Source organism: Pseudopipra pipra, chromosome 15 (assembly GCF_036250125.1).
Source record: "Pseudopipra pipra isolate bDixPip1 chromosome 15, bDixPip1.hap1, whole genome shotgun sequence".
Taxonomy (NCBI): domain Eukaryota; kingdom Metazoa; phylum Chordata; class Aves; order Passeriformes; family Pipridae; genus Pseudopipra; species Pseudopipra pipra.
The window spans coordinates 5,068,195-5,090,591 of record NC_087563.1 but is presented as its reverse complement, the minus strand read 5'-3'; the positions used below and the strand labels follow the sequence as shown (position 1 = coordinate 5,090,591).

The 22,397-nt window shown below is 46.9% G+C and overlaps 1 protein-coding gene across 1 annotated transcript in view; it reads left to right on the top strand.

Annotated features, from left to right (window-relative positions):
* The first annotated feature begins 705 nt into the window (after positions 1-705).
* WWC1 (WW and C2 domain containing 1) overlaps positions 706-22,397 on the top strand; it is a 67,369-nt gene continuing 45,677 nt past the window's right edge. The window contains exon 1 of the mRNA XM_064671579.1: positions 706-971. Coding sequence (XP_064527649.1) covers positions 853-971 — 119 coding nt within the window. The 5' untranslated portion in view covers positions 706-852. The remainder of the gene's footprint in view (positions 972-22,397) is intronic.

The window sequence follows — 22,397 nt, the reverse complement described above, 5'->3', positions numbered from 1 at the left end:
GGCACCATCACCCCCCGCAGCTCGTGGCTTGTCCCTGGGGCTTGCTGTGCTGCCCTTTTATAACCCGGCCTCCCGATGGTCTGAGCTGTATCCACGCACCCGAGGAGCTTTCCCTCTGGAACCCGCACAAAACCACCCCCGTGGGCTGCTCCGATGGCGCCCGCGGGGAGCCCACCCCGGCTGAGCCAGGCGACCCCAGGGCAGTGCCCCCGTGCTCAGGGCCACCTCATGTCCCAGAGGGTGCGCGCAGAGTCGGGGAGGAGCTGATGTGCTCGTGCGTAGCCGGGGGCACCGAGCATCTCCGACCCGCTCCGGGACACACTCGCCCTGCCCTCTGCCCTTCCCCTCGGCGTGGCCGAGCCCAGCCGCCGGCGCTGCGTGCAAGGCAGCGCTCACAGCGGCTGCCCCGCGTCTCCAGCCCGAGTATCCCGCCCGGCGCTGGTCCCGACTCCCGATTCCCGAACCCCGGGTCCCCCCGATCCCCGCCCCTCCCTCCCCCGCCGGCAGGGGGCGCTCTCCCAGCCTCCCGCAGCCGCCCCCGCCGGGGCCCCGGGGGGCGTGTCCAGGGGGCGTGGCCGCGGTGAAGGGGCGTGGCCAGGGCGGCGGGCGGAGCAGGAAATGGAGGCGTGAGCGGGCGGAGCGTCGGCACCGACCGCGGGCAGCGCCGCGCCCGCCCCGCCCCGCCCCCGCCGCGGGGCCGGCGTGTGAGGCTGCCCGGCGGCGCTCCCTGCGCGGCTGGGCCGGCGCGGCCCCCGCACCGCGGCTGCGGGAGGGAGCGAGGGAGGGAAGGGGCAGCCCCGGCGCGGCCCCCGGAGAGCGGCCGGAGCGGTGCATGGGGCGGCGGCGCGGGCCATGCCGAGGAAGGAGCTGCCGCTGCCCGAGGGCTGGGAGGAGGCGCGGGACTACGACGGGAAGGTGTATTACATCGACCACGGCAGCCGCACCACCAGCTGGGTCGACCCCCGCGACAGGTGGGCGGGGGCGGCGGGGCGGGACCGCGGTGGCGGAGTGCCCCCGCCGGGCCGGGGCCGGGCGGTACCTGCGGCCGTGCCCGGGCGGGCTCCGCACGGGAGGGGAGAGCGGGACGGCCGCGGCTTCACCTGCGGGCCTGGCCGGGCTGCGCGGGGCGGGAGCGATGGAGCGGGATCGGCGAGTTGTGTTTTGCAGTTTTGTTCCTCGCCTCCCTGCCCAGCTCCTTCCCTGTCCCCAGCCATCCCGCTGTACCGCGGCCATGCGGCCCTGGCAGGGGGGAGCCTGCCCGGGTCACAGCGGTGCTCGGTGGTTTTGGGGAGGGCTGGCAGGGAAGGGTCGCTGCGCCGTGTCCTGCATCGTGGCCCAGCTCTGCGAGCGGCTCCGTGGCCTTACCGAGCTTGGCCATCGCGGAGGTCGCTGACTTCAGGGTGTGTCTCATCGCCCCTTCTTGCCGCCCTCTTCCCTGCAGTATCCCCTTGCTTGCTCTGAGTAGCTCTTTCCCTGTATCAGTCACTTAGAGAAAGTAAGAGTAACAGCAAAGTCTGCTGTTCGAGACCCAGGTCATTTTCCAAGCGATATTCTGTTCTAGCATGTTATAACTCCGTGCTTCAGGCGGTTATGGGGAGCCAGCACACAGGAGCTCGAGCACGCTGGAAGCTCAGCTCCTGGATCGCTGTTGAAATCAGAAGTTTCTAAATTTCCCGTTTAGTGCTTTGTTAGCTGAAGTTCCCGGACGCAGCGACTCAAAAATCCGTGTCAGTGAGCTGGAAATCCCAACAATCTGAAATATGCAGTTTGTCATCGATAAATTTCATGCACTTCCCCATCTGACAGTGAGTGTTCACTTTGTTATGGGGCAGAGAGTATGATTTCTGCATTGGTTTTCCTCTCTTCCCCTTGCTCCAGGGATCAGTTCCTTGAAGGGGTTTCCATTTGTGGTGGGATTTTAGGACTTTGCCTTCACTGTGTTTACTTAGATGGGTTTTTTGTGAAGCATGGAAGTGAATGATTGTCCAGTTTTACAAGATTTCAAGGAGTGTTCTGCATTCCAGGAATAATCCTTGTGTGTACTGTACACAAATGCAACCTGCTGCCAGCTGGGGGGTTTGGAACTCATCTTGGGGTAATGTGATGTGGTTGAGAAGGACTAGTAACACAGTAGTTTCAAGGTGGTTTTTTTAACCTTCATAAAAGTCAGTAGAAGCTTAAATTAGGGATGCTTTCCTGGCATCTTAATTTTGTTGCAGCGAATGAAGACAAATGAGAAATCTAATAGGCCTTATAATAGAGGCTTATAAAAATTCCGGTGTGTCCTTGGTTAGTGATTCAAGAATGACAGAAATGACTAACTGGGTGCCTCATTTAGCCATGTATACTGAGCTGTCGCAGAACCATTACCTGCTCACCACTGCTAAAGGACAATATTCAAAAGCACACTGATATCCTATCACATGACATATTTGTTGTGCACATAGAAGTACACCTGAATACACGTGGCCCTGACAAGCTTTGCATCTGAGTCATCTTCCAGTAGTGCTACTGAGAAAACAACCTGTATTGGACACTCCCCCTGAAAACCCTCAAAGTTTTGAAGAGTTTATTGGTCCACACTGGAACAACTGTGTGACACAACACTTACCCGTTATCTGGGGGATGATGTGCTTGTAGGAGTTGAAATCCTGCTCTGACATACAGGAAAGAAATTTCTCTTCCAAGTAATTTACCACTGGCTGTGAAAAACAGCTGATGGGAGGGATTTCTGATCAGCTCAGGTCATGAGGTGCCTGCTCCCTGCAGTACTAAACCTGGATTTTCACACTGATCATTGAACTTTATCAGTGCCTTTTAAATTTAAATGTCAGTGGTACTGTACCTTTGTAACACCTGATGGGTTTATTCAGAGTGCAGCAATTGCCAGTGAAAGACAGAACACAGAAGGTTTTAAACCTTCCCTAAATCTTTCATTCTAGCTTAATTTAGTGGAAATAAACATGAGCAGGGATACCATCTAGCTTCAGGGCATGGGCTTGCTCCTTGTTTTTGTGGCAGCAGTTGGTGTCAGGTTTGTTGTCCTGCTGACTGAGATTGGTTTAATAGGCTGTGAGGGAAGCAGACCTGGCTGTGGGCACACAGGGAAGATCCACAGCAGGGAAGGGGAGGCAGGGGGTGAAAGGTGGGACCTCAGCTGGCCTTAGGCTGTGAAAGCAAAAGCTGGGCTGGTGGTTTTCCAGTTCTTGTTTAGTGCACGACACCAGTCCTGCAGAGGGGCTGTAAGAGGGGCTATTACACTTTGCCAGTGGGAAGTCACTGGCACCTGGTGGCATCTCACTCTTCTGAAAAGCTGGCTGGAGTGATGCTCAGATGCCTGGAGTCTTGGTTGACTTTTCCAGACTTCAGGGCAGTCCCGAGAAACCTGTGGATGTTGGAGCATTTCGGGAAATCATCTAAGATTAAATAATCTGAAGAATTTTGTGATGGAACTGTTACTGTACCTGTGATATGGTGTAACAGAGAAGCATCAAGGTACCTTGCTTGCAGGAATTTCAGGTTAAAAAGCTGTGAGGCAGTTCTGCTGAACAGGTGGAGAAAAAGATCCCCAAAGCTACTGTGTTTTTTCCCTTGTGTGAAAGGAAGCTCACATAGCTGACTCTTTTTGCAGATTTGTTTGAAATCGAGTAATTTGGGAATTCAATACAGTGTTATGGGAGATCAAACCTTACTGAGCTGGGGAAAAAAAAATTTGTCATTCCTAGTTCTAAAGGCAGGCATGACCTTTCAGGTATGCAGCAGTACATACCAACTGGTAAACCATGCCAGAGAGTTGTCCCAGTTGCTTTCTGAACACAAAGGGTGGGTCTGCTTGGGAAGCTGCTGTGCTGGTGGCCAAAGAGAAAATACCAGTGGTGGCTCAAAACTTTAGCACCAGCTGCTGCCTGTTCTTAAACATCAGCATGAGCAAGACTTAAATATTTAACATTTAACAGAGTACCCTGAGTGAGATTTCTGCTTTCATCAGACACGAGCATTAGAGGTGGGAATTTAGGATCCAGTGGTGTGCTGTCCTTGGGCTCTTTACAACAGGTTTAGGGAACCTCAGCTCTCCCTCAGAGCGTCTTGGAAGAGGGTACTTTTTTTTGCTTCTCCTTGCCTTTCAAGCCAGAAATTTCAGGATTGCACTGGGGGTTTGGAGATGCCTGATAACGTGCCCCACTCTCAATTATTTGTGTTCTGGTACTCTTCCTACTCACCTACTCTTGCATGGTGGTGTAAGCAGTTTTTTCTAGGTTATTTTAGATGGAGCTGACTGAACTTCTCATTTTACCTCAATCGCTGGACTCCTGCTGAGAGTGAAAACCAGTGAAACAGGAGCACTTCTAGCTTAAGTTTGGTGAAGCTACTAAACAGCAGCAGATGTTTTCAGTTTTTGGAAGGCAGCAGTGCCTCAGTTGATGGCCCTTCATTTCTTGAGGGCTCTTGTTGCTGTAAAGGGTTGGAGGTGTTCATTAAATGAAAGCCCAGATTCTCTGCAATTGCTCCCTAAACTCCCTTCCTACTCCACATGGAGGTTTTCCCACTCTGAACCTCCAAAGTAGAGCTTTGGGGAAGAGATTTGCCAAGGCTGAGGGTCAATATCTACCAAGGTGTGTGGTGTCACATGTAGAAGACCTTGTGTATTTAAAATAGTCAGGGCCACCTATTTACTCAGGAAGATTCAAGTTTGCTGAGCCTGAGGATTTTAGTGGAGAAAAGCCAGGCATGTCACGTAGAGAGCACCATCATCTAACCATGCCCTTCTAGGCTTCATGTGAAATGCTGCAAAGTATTTTGTCTTTACATTCTTCTGATCTTTAAGCTTTTTATCCCCAGTCTGCTCTGCACACTTGGTCTCCAAACCTCCTGTACTAAAGATTTAGAAATGTGAGCATTGTGCTAAAATTTCACATGTAACCGTCTACTCCTTGGATTATTTGCTTTACTGTGGCATAACTATAATCATTGGAATAAAGCTAAATATAGCTAACTTAAATGTGAGAGATCTCCAAAGTAAAAGGGCTGGAAGAAGGGAGGGCAATAAAAGGCAGCAGGGATAAAAGGAGCTGTGCTTTTCTATAGATGAAAATCAGTAAAGAATAAGGAGAAGAGAGAAAAATTTTCCAAGATGGAGCATTTCACTGGGGATTTCTTTCATCAGTGGCAGCAGCAGAGGTCATGCAGCTGAAGGCTCCTAGTTTGATGCCTGCTGCTGCCTTTCTTTACTGATAGCTAGCTAAGCACCCTGTCATATATATGTGAATCTGCTGCTTTCTCATGTTTGAATTCCCCAAAATAGCTGATTACTTTATAAAGAACAGGCAGCTCAGTGTGTGCCCATAGAAACTGCTGATGGCCGTTTTCCACGAGTGCAGAAGTGAGTGACAAAAATGCAGTCTTCAAAGTCATCTGAGTGCCATCTCTGGGAACAGGTGTCCTAATGTGTAGGACTTGTGCTGTTCTTACTTTCCACAGTAATTGGTTTATGTAAGTGCTAATATAAAGGGAGACAAGGACAGTGAGTAAGATTATTGTGACACTTGAAATTATTTTAATTGATTAATATCAAGTGTCTTCCAAGATGAGGTAACACAGGATGCACCTGTGACTGGAAAAAGTGAACTGGAGCTGAAATAGATCACACTGCTTCAGTTATGAAAAAAATCTGACTTTGTTTTGTTTATTGTTTTGTTATTGTTTTGTTTGGGTTGTTTTTTTTCCCTAGACTCCCCAGACAAGCCTGGTTTAGGGTGTCTTGATCACTTTGGACACTGCAGGAACTGCCTTCAGAGTCTGTGCTCTCTTGTGTAAGCTCACTTCAAACTGGGGAAGGTGGCTGGAAACAACAGGTGTGATGCTTTTTAAGAAGGGCATCACTGCTAAAGGTGTGGTATGCACACATGTGCAATGACAGAGGATGTTGGCACTGACTTTAGAAGTACTAAAAGCATTATTTCTATCTTCCCTTTGGAATATGAAAAAAAAAAGCAAAATGAGAAGCTTTGTTAAGCTCAGCAGCTTTTTAATGTATCTTGGGGAATTCTGAGTCTTAAAAGATCAGAACTGCTTTTGAAGAAATCTCCATAAATCATATTGTTTAGAAATATGTAGGTTGAGCTTCATCTCTTTCTCTGGCAAGGTCATCTTGCTCACAAGATCAGTCCTTTAATTTTGCCTCAAAAACTGACAGCTTGTGAAGTTTAGTGACACTGCCACTGACTGGAAACTTATTTGGCAACAGAATCAACTATTTCATCCCTATGTAGGTCATGTATTTTCATATCAAAGTAGTTATCTTGATCTCCATCCAGTGGAATGGCAGGAAATTGGCTAGTAAATTCCAGGAGATGTGGGTATGACAGGTGAGAGGTGGCTGCTGTGTCAGTCACCCGGGGCGGATGCTCAGTGCTGTTGCTGATGGGGCACCTTAAGCTGCTGCCACTGCCAGGATAAAATTCTGTATCAGTGCAGGTTTGGCTGAAAAATGTTATTTTGCTGTCTGGGTTAGTTTTACAGAAACAGTTGATCCAGGTTGTGTGTGCTTGTGCAGAAACTTGTGGCACAGCTGGGGTAGAGCCAGCAGACTGGGAGGTGTGGGAGTGGGGCTGGCTCTGGTGGCAACCTGGGAATGCTGCTGAGGGTGCACTTGTGAAACTGTCCCCAGGCACTTGACCTGGTCAGGCTCTCTGCCAGCCCAGCTGAGGAGGTGTTCCCAGCGTTGGAGGTGCTTAGGTTTGCCTCATGATTTCTGACCAACTTTTACGGGGAGAATGGATTTGCTGGAGCTCAGGTGAAACCAGCAGTGAGGCAGAGCACCTCCTAAAGGAATTCTTCACAGGGCATCTTCATAGCTAGCACAGTTATGGGAAGATGAGTTTGCAGCAAACTTTTCCGTGTCTGAATCTGATTTAAATTCCTCTAGCTCGTGCCAGAAAATTTGTCTGTCCAAAGACAGACAAAGACTTGTCCAAAGGACTTTAACCAAATAACTTGTACGTAAAGAAGCGATATTTGCTGGATGGCTCAGGGTGGTCCTGTCACTGCCCACCACTCCACCTTTTCAGATGGGCTCTAATCTCAGTTGCTGGAGGAACATATTAGTAAATGATTGATTCCTACTCTGTGCTCCTGAAGGTGCTCACTGCCAGGGCCAGCCTTGCACTCTGCTCAGGGTGCCAGGCACCGTCACCGCCCCACAGCGCGCTCCTGAGCGTGTTACTGACACTGATCCCACTGCCTGCCAGGACAGAAGTGTTCTGGGTTTCACTTCACACTTGGTTCTGTCAAATATGGGAGAACTTCAAGCCTTTCTCAAAGAGAGACCCAACAGCTGGCTTTGGAAAGCCTTGCTGCTGGTCTCCCTATGCCAGGAGCTGGCTGCCTGGACCTGGTGGCCTTGAGTGCTGCACCAGCAGGGCAAGTGTTGGCTGAAATAATAAATCAATAAAGAGGGGTGGCAGCAGCTTGGCAGACTCAAGTGCAGGTATGTAGACTACTCTATACACATATATGAGAGCTATGCAGATTGACCACTTCCTTGGGGAGAAATACTTTTTATGCTGGCTGGGTGCCAGTCATGAGACCTGTTTAGTGAGGTTACGTGCTTTTCTTGTGGTAATGAAGACTTAGCTTAAACTGCTCAAATAAAACCCAGAGTTCTTGTTCACAGAGCCTGAGGTTACTGCTCCCCCCTCCCTTTTAAGCTACATGCATAGATAATCGGCTGAACAAACAGTGGGCAAAACTGCTCCCAGTAGAATAATAACTGCTTTTCACTACCACTCATTCAATGAAGTGACATCTGGAAGACTCTCCAGACAGTCACAGGAGGTTTGGTGTGTAACAGGAAGATGCAAAGAAGCCAAATCCTACAGCTGTCAGTGTTCACTGGTATTTTCATACTCTTGGATGGGTTCTCCTGGCTTGGTTTGTTCTCAGTTTATGCTGATACTTACGGCTTCCACCCCAGCCACGATGTTCTGCAACATAAGTACCCAACACATTTAAAAACCAGATGAATTGCATTCTGAGTCTCATAGAGGTGCTGTGGGGATTAATTAGTTCTGACAAAGTGCTTTCTGGCTGAGATGCCAAACTTATGTTTCAGGACTAATGGTATTGTTCAGTGAAACTGTTTAGTTCTCCTCAAATGCCTAATCACTATTTTAGAAGAACATAGTCTTTGGAGAAAAGCTTTATTGATTTAAAGCACGCAATAAACAGTATTGATTTGCAAGAGGCAGTCATTCATATCTGCTCTATGCAGAGCTGAGACGTAAGGTGGCCACACAGCTATTTTGAACTAAAATGTAAGTGAAAATATTGCTTAAATGACCCTGCAGCAGCTTGCAAATTTCTCATATGTGACTTTCAACTGCCTTAATAGCCTTGTACTCAGAACAGGGGCAGTGCCCTGCTGAGGAGAGGGCTCTCTGCTATTTCATCCCTCATAGCCTTACCACAGGGAGGGTGGCCTGCAGAGGAACAGCAGTGGGTAAAATAATCTTCTGGACCTTTAGAGCACCAGAGGAAAACGTAGGTAGTCCCAGAACTGCTCTGTAAAGCTGTACTGCAGATAGCTTAGTGGTTCATTTAGCTTGTGTCAGGCACAACTTGGGTGTCATGTGCCAGCTGAGTCTCTGCAGCTGGTAGAAGACATGCTGGTGGCCCAGCTGTGCAGGCTGTCCCCTTGCCCATGCTGTGTCCAGGCCATGGGGGACACAAATCCTTTGAGACATCCTTTGAGGAGCTCAAGCAGGTTGGCACCACGGCTTGGCAGCAGCAATCTGTTACACCACAGCACCTAACCCTGAGTGAACAGGAGGAGTCATCTGCTGACATCTTTATCCTGGACACCTGAAGGTCTCCTAGTTGGACTGTTTGAAAGAGTGAGTATGTTTTTGAGCTGCTTGTCCAAATTATCTCATTGGGGATTTGGGTGGGGATGACAACGGAAAGTATTTGACTGTCAGGTGTGATGCTGCTCTGCATATTATCCAGCCCATTTCCTGTGAGGTGTCTCGGGTTGGTGGCCTGCCTTGGGTGCTGCTGGTCAGTCAGCCTGGTTCAGAGAAGGTTGTGGTAACCCCTTTGGGAGCTAATCACACTCCTTTGGTAGAATGGCTTGCTCTGCAGCTGCTGAAATGCAAGGGAGGAGGGGTGTGGGTGGGAGTGGGGAGGCAGCAGCACCCCAGGAACAACAGGGCACCCGTTGTCCTTGGCTGGCAGGGACTGCCAGGTGGGTGAGGGTGAGCAACTCATGTCCTGCATTGCAGTAGTGCAGGTGGATGTTCTGTGGTGCTCTAAAACTGCTCTCCCAGTGCTGCTTTCCTTGAGGGGAGCCCTCCAGCCTGTCTGCTGCTGCTCCACAGGGCTCCTGTAGCTCAGTGGGGGTTTACAAGGGTTTCTGAGGCAGCGTGTGTGGTGTGCTCCTGATGTCACTAATCCAGGGGGTGTGACAGATCTACTGCAGCAGTGCCCTGGGTAAGGTCCATGCCCAGTTGTGATGCTGCTCTTGTCTCTAACAGCTCTTAGGTTGGTGCAGTGCTCTTTGGATGTGCTTCTGGTGTTCAGACCCAACCTTTGTTCCTCAGCATCTGGTGTGACTTTGGTTCAGTCTTCTGCTTGCTGCTTATGACTGTTCTTGTTTTGATGGAAAGAGAAGGGCTCAGCTGACCAGAGGCCTTCCTTCTTTGGAAGCAGCTTCTGTGTTCTCTATAGGATTTTTCCAGATGCTTCCTATGACTAGTGGAGTGATGCTAATGATGCAGCTTTATTGACTGCTTTGGCTCTGAATGAATTCCTGTATAGAAGAGATGGAAACTTTTCTCAAGGGAGAACTTGGTATGAAAAAGAAATATTTTTTAAGAAAAAAATAGTAAGGCTTATCTAAATTAGGATGACCTGTATCTAGTGTTCCAGGTGAGCTTTTCATATCGAACTGTGTTTTTTAAAAAAATAAATATTCTTTATATGAATAATGTTTGGCATTGAAATTAAATCAGCACTTTGAACAGACTTTTTTGTTGGAGCATGTATGTGGTGACAGGTATATTTGATGTGGTGTGTGTTAATGCTGCAGAGAATAAGGAGGTTAAACTCTTCTGTTCAGGATAATATTCAACATTTGTCAACATCTGGTCTCTCTCCACTTCAGTTGTCAGTTAACCCACTTGTTTAGATTTTTCTGGAATTCCTTGAAGTCATCTCCACATCCAGCTAACCTAAACAGCTTGTCAGCCAGCAAGGCAGTAAGCCAGGCTTGCTGTTTGTATTGTCTTGTGTCACTAGTAAGGATTTCACACCACAATGTCTAATCATCAGAGATACACAAGTTATTGCCTTGATGGGACATTGACTGTTTAGTTCTCATATGGACACACACATAGAAGGCTTTAAGCTGTTTAACAGTTCTCAAAAAGTAAGTTTTCCAGTATTCTAGACATAGACAGATTTGTCTGGCAAAGAGATCTCTTTGCAGTCATCAGGGAGTGTTATTCTGTCTTACTTTAATGTGCATATGCCGGAAAGTGAAATGTCCTGGCTGCTGCTGTGTCCCATGGTTTTCTGTGGCACCAGCATTTTGGAAGATATCTTAGACTTCCTGACTTTATTTTCTGCTTTTTAAATGTGAGTGTGGAAGCTTCCAGCTTTAATTTAAATCCGGTCTGTCTAATATCAATGTGGTATCTTTTCAGTTGAGTTGGTCTATAATTCTGAATAAAGGTAGACACATTGTCATATGTCATCTGTTAATTATTCATAGACTAGTGTGTGGCAGGCATGGTGAGCTTCTCATACAACTGGTTTAGTAGTAATTTAATTTTGAAGGTATCTGCCATCATCTGCTTGATGCTAATGAAAGCATAACCTGAGTGTGAATACTTTCTTAGAGCACGTGGTGTTTGCTTGCCTGATCTCATACTCCTTGGGCACTACTCCTCCCTTCCTTTTTAAGATTTCTGTTTAGCAGAAGAATGTGTGGATGGGAGGGAAGGGGTATGTGGCAGAGGAGCCTGTCTTGGTCATTTGCAAAATCTCAGTTTGCAAAGACAAATTTGCAACTGAACTGGTCACACTGAGTCCTCCACTCAGGCTTGTTTTCGCACATCCTTTGTAAATGCCACTCTTATCCCTAAAGCAAATGTTCTGTGTTGAGTTTTCTCATCTTTATTCTCTATTTGTCCAGCAATCTGTAGCTGATGCCTCATAGTGCTTCCTGGTTTATTTTCTATCTGCTTCCCAACACAGGCTCCTGCAGTTTTGGATGGTAGTTCTGACATGTGTTGCATCTTCAGTAGCTTAGCTGGGCTGGTGGCCCTTTCTAGTGGGGTCACTGTGGGTTTTGAGTCAGGTGCTGTGATGGTTCTTTCCTCCTCTTGGGAAAAGGTCCCTCAATTAATGGGGGAGGAGATCACTGCAGCTGAACATGCCACAGTTCACAGCCTGGTTTGGCCCTGCGACCAGGCAATGACTGTTTGGGAGGGAGGATTTGCTCTTGGGTCAGACCATGTCCCATCTTGTCTCAGTGGCTGCTACCAGAGCCCCAGGCAGCGAGGTGGGGGCTGGGGCTCCAGGCTGTTCCCGTTTTCTGAGCAGAGCCAAGTGACACCAGGTCCTTGAGAAAAGGTGGCATCTGGTGCAGTTTACCCCTCCTGTTAGGGTTTTGCCGTGTAGTAACAAAAATGAGAACAGCCCAAGTGGTAATTCACACCCGTAATCCTTCTGCTTGGAAATCTGCTTGTGACACTTCTGATGGAGTGTGGCACTTTGGGAAGTGTTCCTTCGCAGTCAGATTTGGTACAGAATAGATTTGCAGTGAAATAACCTAAGTTAAATCATTTTAACAATGCCCTCCAAAGGTGCTATTGTTTGAATTACTTCCCTGGGGTAGTCGGACAGATGTGTGGCAGAGCCTCTCTGAGTGATGGTGATGCCTCTTGCCTTTCTTATTGTTGAAGACAGGCTGAAATGCTGCTTTGGTCCAACTGCTTTGTGACCAGCCCAGATGCCCGTTGGAAGGTATAGGGAATAATGGATAATGGAGTTATGTCAGTATGAATTAGGGATTTTACAATAACAGTTTTATTATTTATGTGGCATCCTCCGTCTTTATGAAGAGTTTACTTCCCCTTAAACGCACTTTGCAGCGGAAGGCAAGCTGTCTTCATACCCTCATACCTTTGTGTTGCCAGCTCTGATGCACTCCTTTTTCCAGTCCTTGTTGCTGCTTCAACTTTCTCACTCACAAGCTGTACAACACTGTTGCTTAGTCCTCTTATGTCCATACTTACAGGGTCTTTAAGGCCTTTCATAAAGTAAGCATTTCATTTTGCCTGATGGCAGAAGGAGGTTTATGGAGTTTGGGGGAAAAAAAAAAAAAGGAAGAAATACGCTGTAGGTAATAGATTCCAAAAATGCAAATTTGTTTAAGCAACCCCTTAAAAAGAAGGGAGGGAAGAAGGAATTGAAGATTAAAACCTGTGTTTATATACATGTAGAAGCTGGAGGCAAAGCAATCCATTCATAAATATACAATAGGATTTATGTCATGGTGAGAAGTGCTGCATGCATATTCATGTGTAATTTGCAAATCCTTTAGCGATTAAATACTTTACTCCAAACTCAAGAACTAAATAACCTTCTTGTTGAAATGAGATGTCCAAAGGCTCTAATGCTTCTCCAGTGGAGGGGAAAGGCTGGGTGGTGTAATAGATCTGATACTTTAATTTTCACTCTATTAAAAGATTTCTGGTGTGCTTTGGGCATTATTTTATTAGTATAATCAGTAAGTTTTGAACAAAACACGGAGCAGAGAATTGCAAGAAATATTATAAAGCCTATCACGCTAAGAGAAGCAAATAGGCTTAGAAACTTGTTAGGGTGTTTTTCTCAACTTGATTTATTGTCAAATACCTTTGTCTAAAACTTTCGTATCCCGTAGGTAAGGAAGGAGGCAGATAAGTAACAGCTTGGGGTGCCATTGTCTGAAATAATTCACTCCACTTTCACAAAGGTTGCTTACCTTTAAAATATGTAGCCTCAGTTCCTCATGTAGCACTAAGAGATGAATATGAATACACTGTTGCTGGTGCTTTTGGTTTTCAAAAGCGTGAAATTATTACTTTCAAACATATGAATGGGGAAAAAAAAATACTGCTGTGGAATAACTGTTTCCTGCAACTCGGGTTGTTACAGCGGGTGAGTGCTCAGCGACAGCGTTCCTGGGTAGGGTGGGGTGATGGGGCTGATTCATCTTGCCCTTCAGTCGTCGGACTAAATGATACTCTGCAAATGGGACAGCAACTGCCAGTCATCCTGCTGAAAAAACAGAGCTCAGCCTGTGCCTCTAATATCACTGTGATAAGATAAGGTTAAGACTTACAATGTGATTGTGTTACATGCTCTGTGCCTACCCTCACCTTCCTCAGGGGCCTTTTGCAGCCAGAATTAGCAGTCTTGTGTCTCCTCTAGATCCACCAGCTGCTTTGCTGGGGCGGCAGACAGGTGGCCATGTAGATTGGACCTCTGTGATGGCTGGTGTTTGTGTATTGCTCTGGGCAGGTAGTAAAGAACCAAAGTTCTTCTCAATTCTTAAAGCTGGACCTAAGCCTGTTCAGTTCCATCTCTGTAAATTCCCTGTTTACCCTTTGGGAAAGCTGTGGTTTATTCTTGTGTCTGGACCATCACAAACTCTTGTTTACTGCGCTTTCTCGTGGCGTTCTTGATGGCTCATTTTGGAATTGCTCCTTTTTTGTAGCTTTATGAGCTCTTTTCCCTTTATGCATAGTTTTGCATTGGCAGAGTATAATGTACATCCATGCTGGATGGGAAAAGCCAGGAGAGTTCTTGTGTTCTTTCTTCCCCACTGAGGTTAGTGTGTCTTTGAAAGTTATGTTGTCTGATTTAGCTTTCCTACTCCTGTTTTGTAACAGCTCGCTTGTGGGATGCTTTGATTGAGCTCAACAAGACAGAGCAGTGCACTCAATTCACTAAGGACTCTATATGTATGTTTCTGGCTGGCACAGGTGTAACAAATTGCCCTTTTAGTCCTGTTTACTTGTTTTTCTTGTTCAGTCACAGGTAGTTTCTGCTCCTGGGTGATCAGAGAAGAGCCCTGGATTCCCTGTTTGCTTTCTTGTGCTGTGATCAGGGAGGCACATAGCAGAGGCAATGTCCCTTTGGTGCTTGGGGCTCTGCTGTACAAAGCTGTACTTCAGTTGATTTGAAGTAGTGTCTCCAGGTAACTGAAAAGTTGTTGCTTTTACAATGAGCACTGAGAGTTTGTATCATCTGCCATGTCAGAGCATCAGCTGTTTGAGCTGGTGGCTGGTCACAGGAGGGAGTGTAAATGCAGCACTGGGTACTTGAAGAATATGATTTGGTGTAGTTTCATAGAAAGGACAAAACTGAAGGAAACAAATCCAGCTCTCCTTAAATTGAGCCCTGAGTTGGTGACTTCTTGGCTTTAGATGTTGGACACTTCACTGCACCTGTGAAGCAGTTCAGGTGCACACAGAGTGTGTGAGGCGTGATGTCCCTGATTACTGTGAGGCTGTATGAGCTGGTTTTATGCCAGTATTTTTTATTATATATTAATGAGGAAAGCTAGAAGAGATAAATTTTTTAACAAATCTCATGTTTGAAATGAGCGCTGCTCAGGTAGGGGCTGGATGGGAGGTGAGTTTGATTCCCCCCCTGTTTTAGTAACCATAGGTGATTGCCTCTGGATCCATCTCAGAGGAGTGCAGCGAACCATTGCAACCACTTGTACTTCTGCTGGTGGAAAAGGTCAAAATCTTGGCCCTAGGGCTTGGTTCTGGCTGTGGGCCTGAGCACAAGCCCCACTGGCAGGGCTGGAGAATGCTGAGGAGCCACTGAGCCATCCGGTCGTGGGAGGTGGCCACTCTGTTAGCCCAGGTGCCCATCTGACTCCTCCCCAAGCTCGCTAGCATGCAGGAAACTGCTCCCTCTTTTTTGGGCACGGTTTCTGCTGGTGCAGTGAGTTGGAATGGCCCAAGGACTGTCTGGCAGCAGTGACCTGCCGGGGTGGGAGTGACCTTCCTGCCAAACATTGTTCTCCTGGAAGTCATGGCTCACTCCTGAGCTGCTGTCGGAGCAGTTGTGCTGTGCTTGCCTGGCACCACGGGTGGTGAGTGTGGGTTCAGCCAGGCAGCTGTGTCACTTGTAGTTTGTCTTTCAAAGCAGACAGCTTAAATATCAGATTGATGCTTTCTCAGTGCTGCACTGTGGGCTGTAATTCCATCTGCTGCGACACGGTGAAGGTGACACCTAAAAAGGTATGTGCTGCTTTCTGGATGTCCTCCCTGTATCTCCTGCATACATAACTGGAGGCACCATTTTACCTGCATGCTGGCCTTGCTCAGTGTGTGGTTGCTCAGGAGCCTAGCAGAACGCTCAATATTTTTCTCTGAAATGCTGTTTGAATTTCAATGTCATATTTCATTCATTCCAAGCACTGCAGTTTCTGCAACATCACTGCCCTTTGTCTTCTCCGGTCTGGAACAGTGGAAGCATCTGCTTATGCCATTGATTTGGCAATTATTAGAAGGACATTGAATAAAGGACATTATTAGTGGATAGGAGGAGTATTTAAAGACCTCTGCCCACAAGGTCTTTGTTTTTAATAGTTCTGCAGATTCATCACTGATTTTGGAACTTGACAGCAAGTTGGTTCCCTGGATCAGTCTGTAGATTAAAGTTGCTAGACAAGGGCAGCAGGAGTATTTTATTTGCCAGAGAATTTCAGCTTGGTCTTTGCAGGTGAGCTGAACTGTGGATAATGATTTATTTAGCTGAGCTGATGGGAGTAAGTGAATATACACGTGAATTCTGCATTGGTGGTGTAGATCAGCATTTGGGTAGAAATGAATAAAAAGGATAACAAAGTGAAACTAATTGCTAACAAAAGAAATTATCGGCATGGGAGTTGCATTTCATTTGGGTGCTGATGGTGAAGTAGTACTCATTTAAGCAGCAAATTTCAAACCTGTAAGCTCTCATGATGGCTTGCTTAAGACCAAGTGTACAGTACTGTAAGGCACAATGTCAGCTCCATTAAACACAGCTTTGACTTAAGGATGAAAATGAATAGCTGAGATATTTTAGGTAACTGCCTTGAGCAGCAGTGATGGTTGTATTCAAACAGCTTCAGTGAGTTATAAACAAGCTACAGCTGAGGCCAGATCAAGCCACTGATAATTGTGCACAGTGCCTGGCATAGCTTGGTTGGGGAGCAGCACACACGGTGTGTGAGCTGTTCTCCCTGGTGTGTACCCTGAGCTCCCTTACAGGGGAGGTGTCTGTACCCACACAGCTCTGGTTTCCATAACACTTTCCACCTCCTCAGCTGCTTCAGTTTTACTTCAAGTGTCTTGCTACAAATACTGGTTTTGACTAAGTGAGACTGACTCATTCAGCTGCTGCTTATCCTTTGGCATATATAAGGGCTGCAAAACCTGATAGTTATGGAGAAAAAGTGTTACTGAGGGATTTTGGCATGAAATACTACTTTACACTGTCTGAAAAAACCCCAAACCAGCTTTTTCCTTTTTTTTTTTTTGAATGGAAGAAGGGAAAAGTCGACTGAGGTAAAGGGCTGTCTTCCTAACAACGTCAGCTATAAAGGATTTGGATTGTGCATAGAGAAGACTGGCTTTGAACTAGTTTGTTTTTCAGAACATTGCTCTCTAAATTTCAAGGAAAGGTACTGGTGACCCGGGGCATTCCAGGCCCCACAAGAAAATCTCAGGAGTGAAACGTCTTGTGCCTTAAAGCACCTGCAGATCCTGCAACTTGTTTGCCTGGCTGCTCTACAAAGAGGGTTTGTGAGCAGAGCACAGATGTAGCTCACCATCTTCTTTTTCCTGGCTATGTCCCCTGCATTGAAAACTGAGAGAGAGAAAATACCTTGTTACAGGTGAAAGGTGTCTGGGGCTTGCTATGGCACAAAGAAAGATGTGATTTCCTACTGTGCTAGGTTTGTGTGGTCTCTACTACATTTTAGGATCTTATTTGACCAACTTATATTTTCCAAGACAAAGCTGAGACTCTTACAGAGTTGGTGCCTTCTGCTGCTTCCCTTGACTTGCAGGCAAAGAGAAATGTGTGAAAATGGAGGTGGTTTGGCTTCACATGTTACAAAGCCCTGAAAGAATATTCTGTGTCTTATACACCAAATCAGTTTAAGATCATTCTATTTTTGGAGTTCATGTTAAATAATAGGTAAAATGGCAATACACAGAAGGTAAAAATGGAAAATCCAATGCCAAGTACAAAGTATAGCATAAGCTATAGGTAGATGATTGCTTAGGATAGGGCTTTCCATAGGATGTAGCCATGCTATGGGGATGAAGCCAGTTGAGGGGGTGTTAGAACTCACCTGCATGGTATTTTGGATATTTAGATATCTGGGAAGCTGAAGTGAAATACTCAGCAGAAGAAATTCTTTTAAAAATAAGATATGTCAGAAACATCATAGAATCCATCAAAAACATAGCTGTTGCTCTTAGTGCCTAAAAATCACCCAAATCATTTGGCCACATGCAGCACAGAAGGGAGCCCTGGTCTGAGCCATCATCTGGGCTGCTCTGGGGAGAGCTGTTGCCTTGCAGTCGATCTGCCTGACGGCAGTGGCAGCAAATCTGGGCACTGGTAAATGAAGAGAGAATGACTGAAAGGAAGAGACAGTATCCCTGGTGTGCCACAGCACTCTCTGTCTGGCAAACACCTAGGACAGGGATCTCCATCTGGCGTGGGCTCGGCCCTCGAGGAGTGGCTGCTGCCATAGGAACCGAGGTCCCTGCCAGTGCCCTTCTGCCGGGATTAAATCCGGGACAGACACGTTATGGCAGGCGCTGCTGCTGGCTCCGATGTCGAGCTCTTCTGTCTTCACAACCCATCACCTGCACTGCTGCCACATCCTCACTAACATCACTCTTACAGCTTCAGAATGTGGCTCAAACACTGTGCTGTGATCTGCTTCCAGATGCTCAGCGCGGTTAAAAAAGGGAGTAAGGATTTTAAACATCTTTGGGGAAGCAATATGTGCAACTGCGGGTCACACCAGCCGGTCAGAGCCTCTTAGGGCTCAGCTTTGTATTCAGATGCGCTGGCCTGCGAGCTGCAGACATTCCAGATACTTGTGTTCATTTTGGCTGTATCCAGGCACGCACTCACAAAGAGCAAGATGCGTGCAGTGAAGTATAAATCCCGTCCTCTAATGACTCAAAGCACTGTTGTGTGCGCATACATGCTTAACAGATTGTATAATTAGCTGGCTTTGTAAGCTGGCAGCATGTATGATTCTCCAGTAGCTACCTAGAAATCCTGTGTGGTGCAGGGAGTGCATGTGGGTCCTTTAGCTTGTATCCATGCAGCCATGACTGCTGGGCGTGAGGGAGGGGGCTGCATCCCCTGTGCCCGCAGGACAAGGGCTTCCCAGGCCCAGTGCCATCACCTCTGCCTATTCCCCTGAGCCCTGGGCTGGCAGCAGCTCTTCCCCCTTGGCTGCTGAGGCTGAGCTGGTTTGGCTGGAGGCTCTGAGCTGTGGGGACAGGGGCTGTCCCCCAAGGCAGTCCCCATGCTGTGTCCTTGACAGGCTCACCAGGTCCTTCAGCTTCAGCATGCACAGCCTGAGTTACCATTAGAGCCCTTCTCTTGGCCCACGAGTTTGATTTGGCATTGGCCCGGACTGGAATCTGGTTTTATTTGAAATACTTAATTCAGAAATGTTAATCCCAGAGGTCACAAGCCTCACTGCAGAGCTATCCTGACCCTGCAGCGCAGGAGCTGCTGGTCCTGCTGGCGCAGCGCTGCCGCTGCGGTGCCTGCTGGAGGGAGAGGTGTTCCCAAGCCCGGGATCGGGCTGCCAGCAAATAGAAAGGCTGGGGTTTACTGCTGCGGAGGAATGCGACAGGTTGTGCCGGTGTCCGGGAGACGCGGAGGGTGGGAACACGCACCAGGGCCCAGGGCTGCGTGCTTGGGATTTCATTGGAGCCGGGGAGGAGCCGGTAGGGGAGCGAACATGACCTTGAAAATCCTTATCGAGATGAAAAGGTGCAGTCAGCGAGCACATTCCTGCGCGGCCACGCTGCTGCACAGTGTGACAGCCCGCGCTGCGGCTGCACAGAGCTCCGCAGGCAGCTCCGGGAGGTGCCTTCCCACAGCCCGGCAGGGTTTTCTGGTCTGAGTGTGTGTAAATCCCAGGGATCAGCTTCTAAAGTTGGTGGTTTCTATGCATTTATAAGTAATAACGAGCCTGAAGGCAGTAGCAAGGCACAGTCTGGCAGGTGGAGAAGATGGGCCACTCGAGAGGACCCGTTTTAATTATGATTCCATGGCAGATAAAGCTCATCTACGAGTTTGGTGCCCAGAAATCTGGTGAGCAGCCAGGCAGCTCATCACAACCAACAAGGGGGGGTTGTGGTTTTCCCCAGTGTTGCTCCTGTTCCTGACACTCCTGTCAGGAACTCATGTCCCTGGCATGCTGTTGACTGCTGAATCCCGCTAACCCAACTGGGAATTCACTGGGCAGGACACTCTGGGTGCTGTTCTGCTGTATTTACGGGACAGGAGCAGTTTGTGGAAGGGCTTGGAGGGTGCAACAGGGGAGAGCAGAGCTGCTGGACTGGGAAGACGAGCAAGGAAAAGCCGTGTAGGGTGTAAGGTGTGAGAGATGCTTTTTATGGGAGTGACAAACCATTAGCCTGGTTTAGTTGCTGATGTCTTTGTGCTTTGGATCCAAGACAACTCTCCCTCCCTTCCTCCCCTGTGCTAGCACGTGTACTTGTACACTCACATGCTAATTCAGGTTAAGAAACTACATCTCCTAGAAATTGATCCTTTCCTAAAATGCTTTCTGTGTGCTTTTAATCCTGAAGCATGTCCCAGGGAAGTGACACCATGCAGATAAAGCAGTGCACCTTTGCAGTGCAGAAAAGAAATCAACACCACTGTATGTGCTGTAAAATGAAAAATGCTGCATTCCTGAAGAAATCTAAGTATAGTTACAGCTTGACTGTGGTACTTTTGTTGCTGAGACTGCACTGCAGCTTCAGGAGCAGATACTTAAAATTCATTGGTTTGTGGTGGGGTTTTTTTTGGGTTTTTTTTTCTCTTTCAACAAGGATAGAATAAAATCCTATCTTTCTCTGTGGGTATATGAACTTACCCTTATGTGCTGGGGGCTTTTTGTTGGAGGAATTCAGGCAGTGTCTTTTAGATAATTCCTTCCTAAATGCTTGGCTTAGAGCATTTGGGTAAAAACATTTTCTCACTTAACAAATCCAGATCCTTCTCAGTTTTAGAGGATCTAGGTGTGTGCTGGGAATTTGGCTTTGTGCTGATGATCTTGGGGCATTTTTTCTTAGGCACTGTGGAATGCAATGGCTTCTGCTCAGGGAGGTGGAACGTGCCCCTGCTGACCTTCATGCCATAACTTCAGCTTTTGTTTGCCACGATACTTGATTAAGACAAATCTAGCATCTCTGGCTTTTTTCTTTGAAGTTATCCAGCTTGTAAAGCTGAGATGAAATGCAGCCTGTTTATTGGGGTTTACCTCACTTTCTAATGTGGAACAATTAGTGTGGTGGTGCTGAAACTGGTGTCTCTCTACTGTCGTACATGCCAGGAACTTGGAATGAGGTACAAACCTGCTACACATGCATGGGAGAAATGGGAATACAGAGATACCAAAGAGACACAAATAGACTGTGTTTTTAGCCACCTTCACCAGGTGGAAGGTGGAAGATTGTTCCTTTGGAAGGAGGTTCCTGTACTCTTGGTCATACACCACAGTAAAATAGTAGCTAAATATTAATAATAAGACTATGTAAGGTGTGTCTCTGACACATACCTAGAGCATGAAGTGTGAGCAGCAGTGATGAGGTGGTATGTATGCTGAGTCCTTGCTTAGTGGAAAGAAATGCTGTATGTTTTGAACTGAGGAGTAACTAAAAAGCTTTTGATATCTGGTACCTATGTAAAGGTCTGTTGGACACTTCAAAAATTATAATACAATGCATTAGATAGAAACTTGGTTAACTGCCTCAGGCCACAACAGTCTTTTCTCCACAAGGCCTTAACAGCAAAATAACTGCCAGTGAAAGATGACACTTTGGCACATATGCATGTTCATGTTTAAAGATGTTACCTTACTTTTGTGGCAGCCAGTGATAATTTATGATCAGGATATCATTTATTGGTCATACCTAACTGCTTATATCCTCTGTGAACAACTTGATATCGATTCCATCTGTGAGCTTGTGTTCACAGATCCTCGGGTAGTGCTCCCTGCAGTAAAATTTGAGTTGTAAACAGTCCTGGGAAACAAATTTTTCAAAAGGATTTCTCCCTTGAATTCTGAAAAGTGACACACTGCTTCTGGGGCTTGCTGGTAGTGCTTTCAAGACACTGTGGTGCTGACACGTTTGGCTTTGCCTGTGGTGAAATGCATGTTCCTCCTAAACCTGAAGAAGACTTCCATGGTGGTGGCACAGTTGCAGAAGTCTTGAAAGTAGACAGTACCAAAACCAGAGTCCTTCCCTCAGGTTGATCTAAGCTGTGGTCCCTGGCCTGTGCCTTTTTACAGATGAAACTTTTGTTCTTCCTGAGTTGTGTGCTGGGCACGCAGAGAGCTGGCAGAAGGACTGCAAGTGGGCTTTAAACCACACGAGACAGGTGGGGAAGGGGAATGTAAAGTGCAAGAGGCATTATAACTTCCATGTTAACAGAAATTTGATCTGTTGGCAAAACATACTGATAGCAGATCATTAAAAATAAATGATGTTTATAAGAGTAAATCAATCAAACTCACTTGGTGATGCAAATCTCACTTTTGCTGTCCTCAGATGCGCGAGCAACCTTCAATACTTGTTGATTTGTATCGACTCCCTTGCAATGTGTGAAATACTGAGCTATGTTTAGTGCTTTGTACAGTTCTGCCTATAAACGCAGTTTGGCATGATTTTTTCTGTAGCTTAACTACATGGTAAATCAAGGCTTTGTTACTTTAGATGAAAAAGATACTAAACCTATGAATTCTATACTCTTACCTTCTAACTCTTTACATCTCCTAAAGCTTTACTCTCATGAGGTTGTTTTAGACATCTGTTCTTGTTCTGACATTTCTGTTTATTTTTATGCAGTATGGCTTTTCAGGAACTAAGAAGACATTGCATCAACACTTACAGCAGCAGTAGTAGATAGTAAAGCTGATACTGTGAATTCCAAGTGCTTATGTGCTTCAGCAGTCACTGCATCCATGAGCTGAGGGCTGTGCAACCTGAACTTTCTTCACTTTGGATCAGAAGTGAGTTGCCATGCTTTCATTTCCAAAGGCTGCCTTCAGTGCTAACTCACAAGACTGAGTCTGT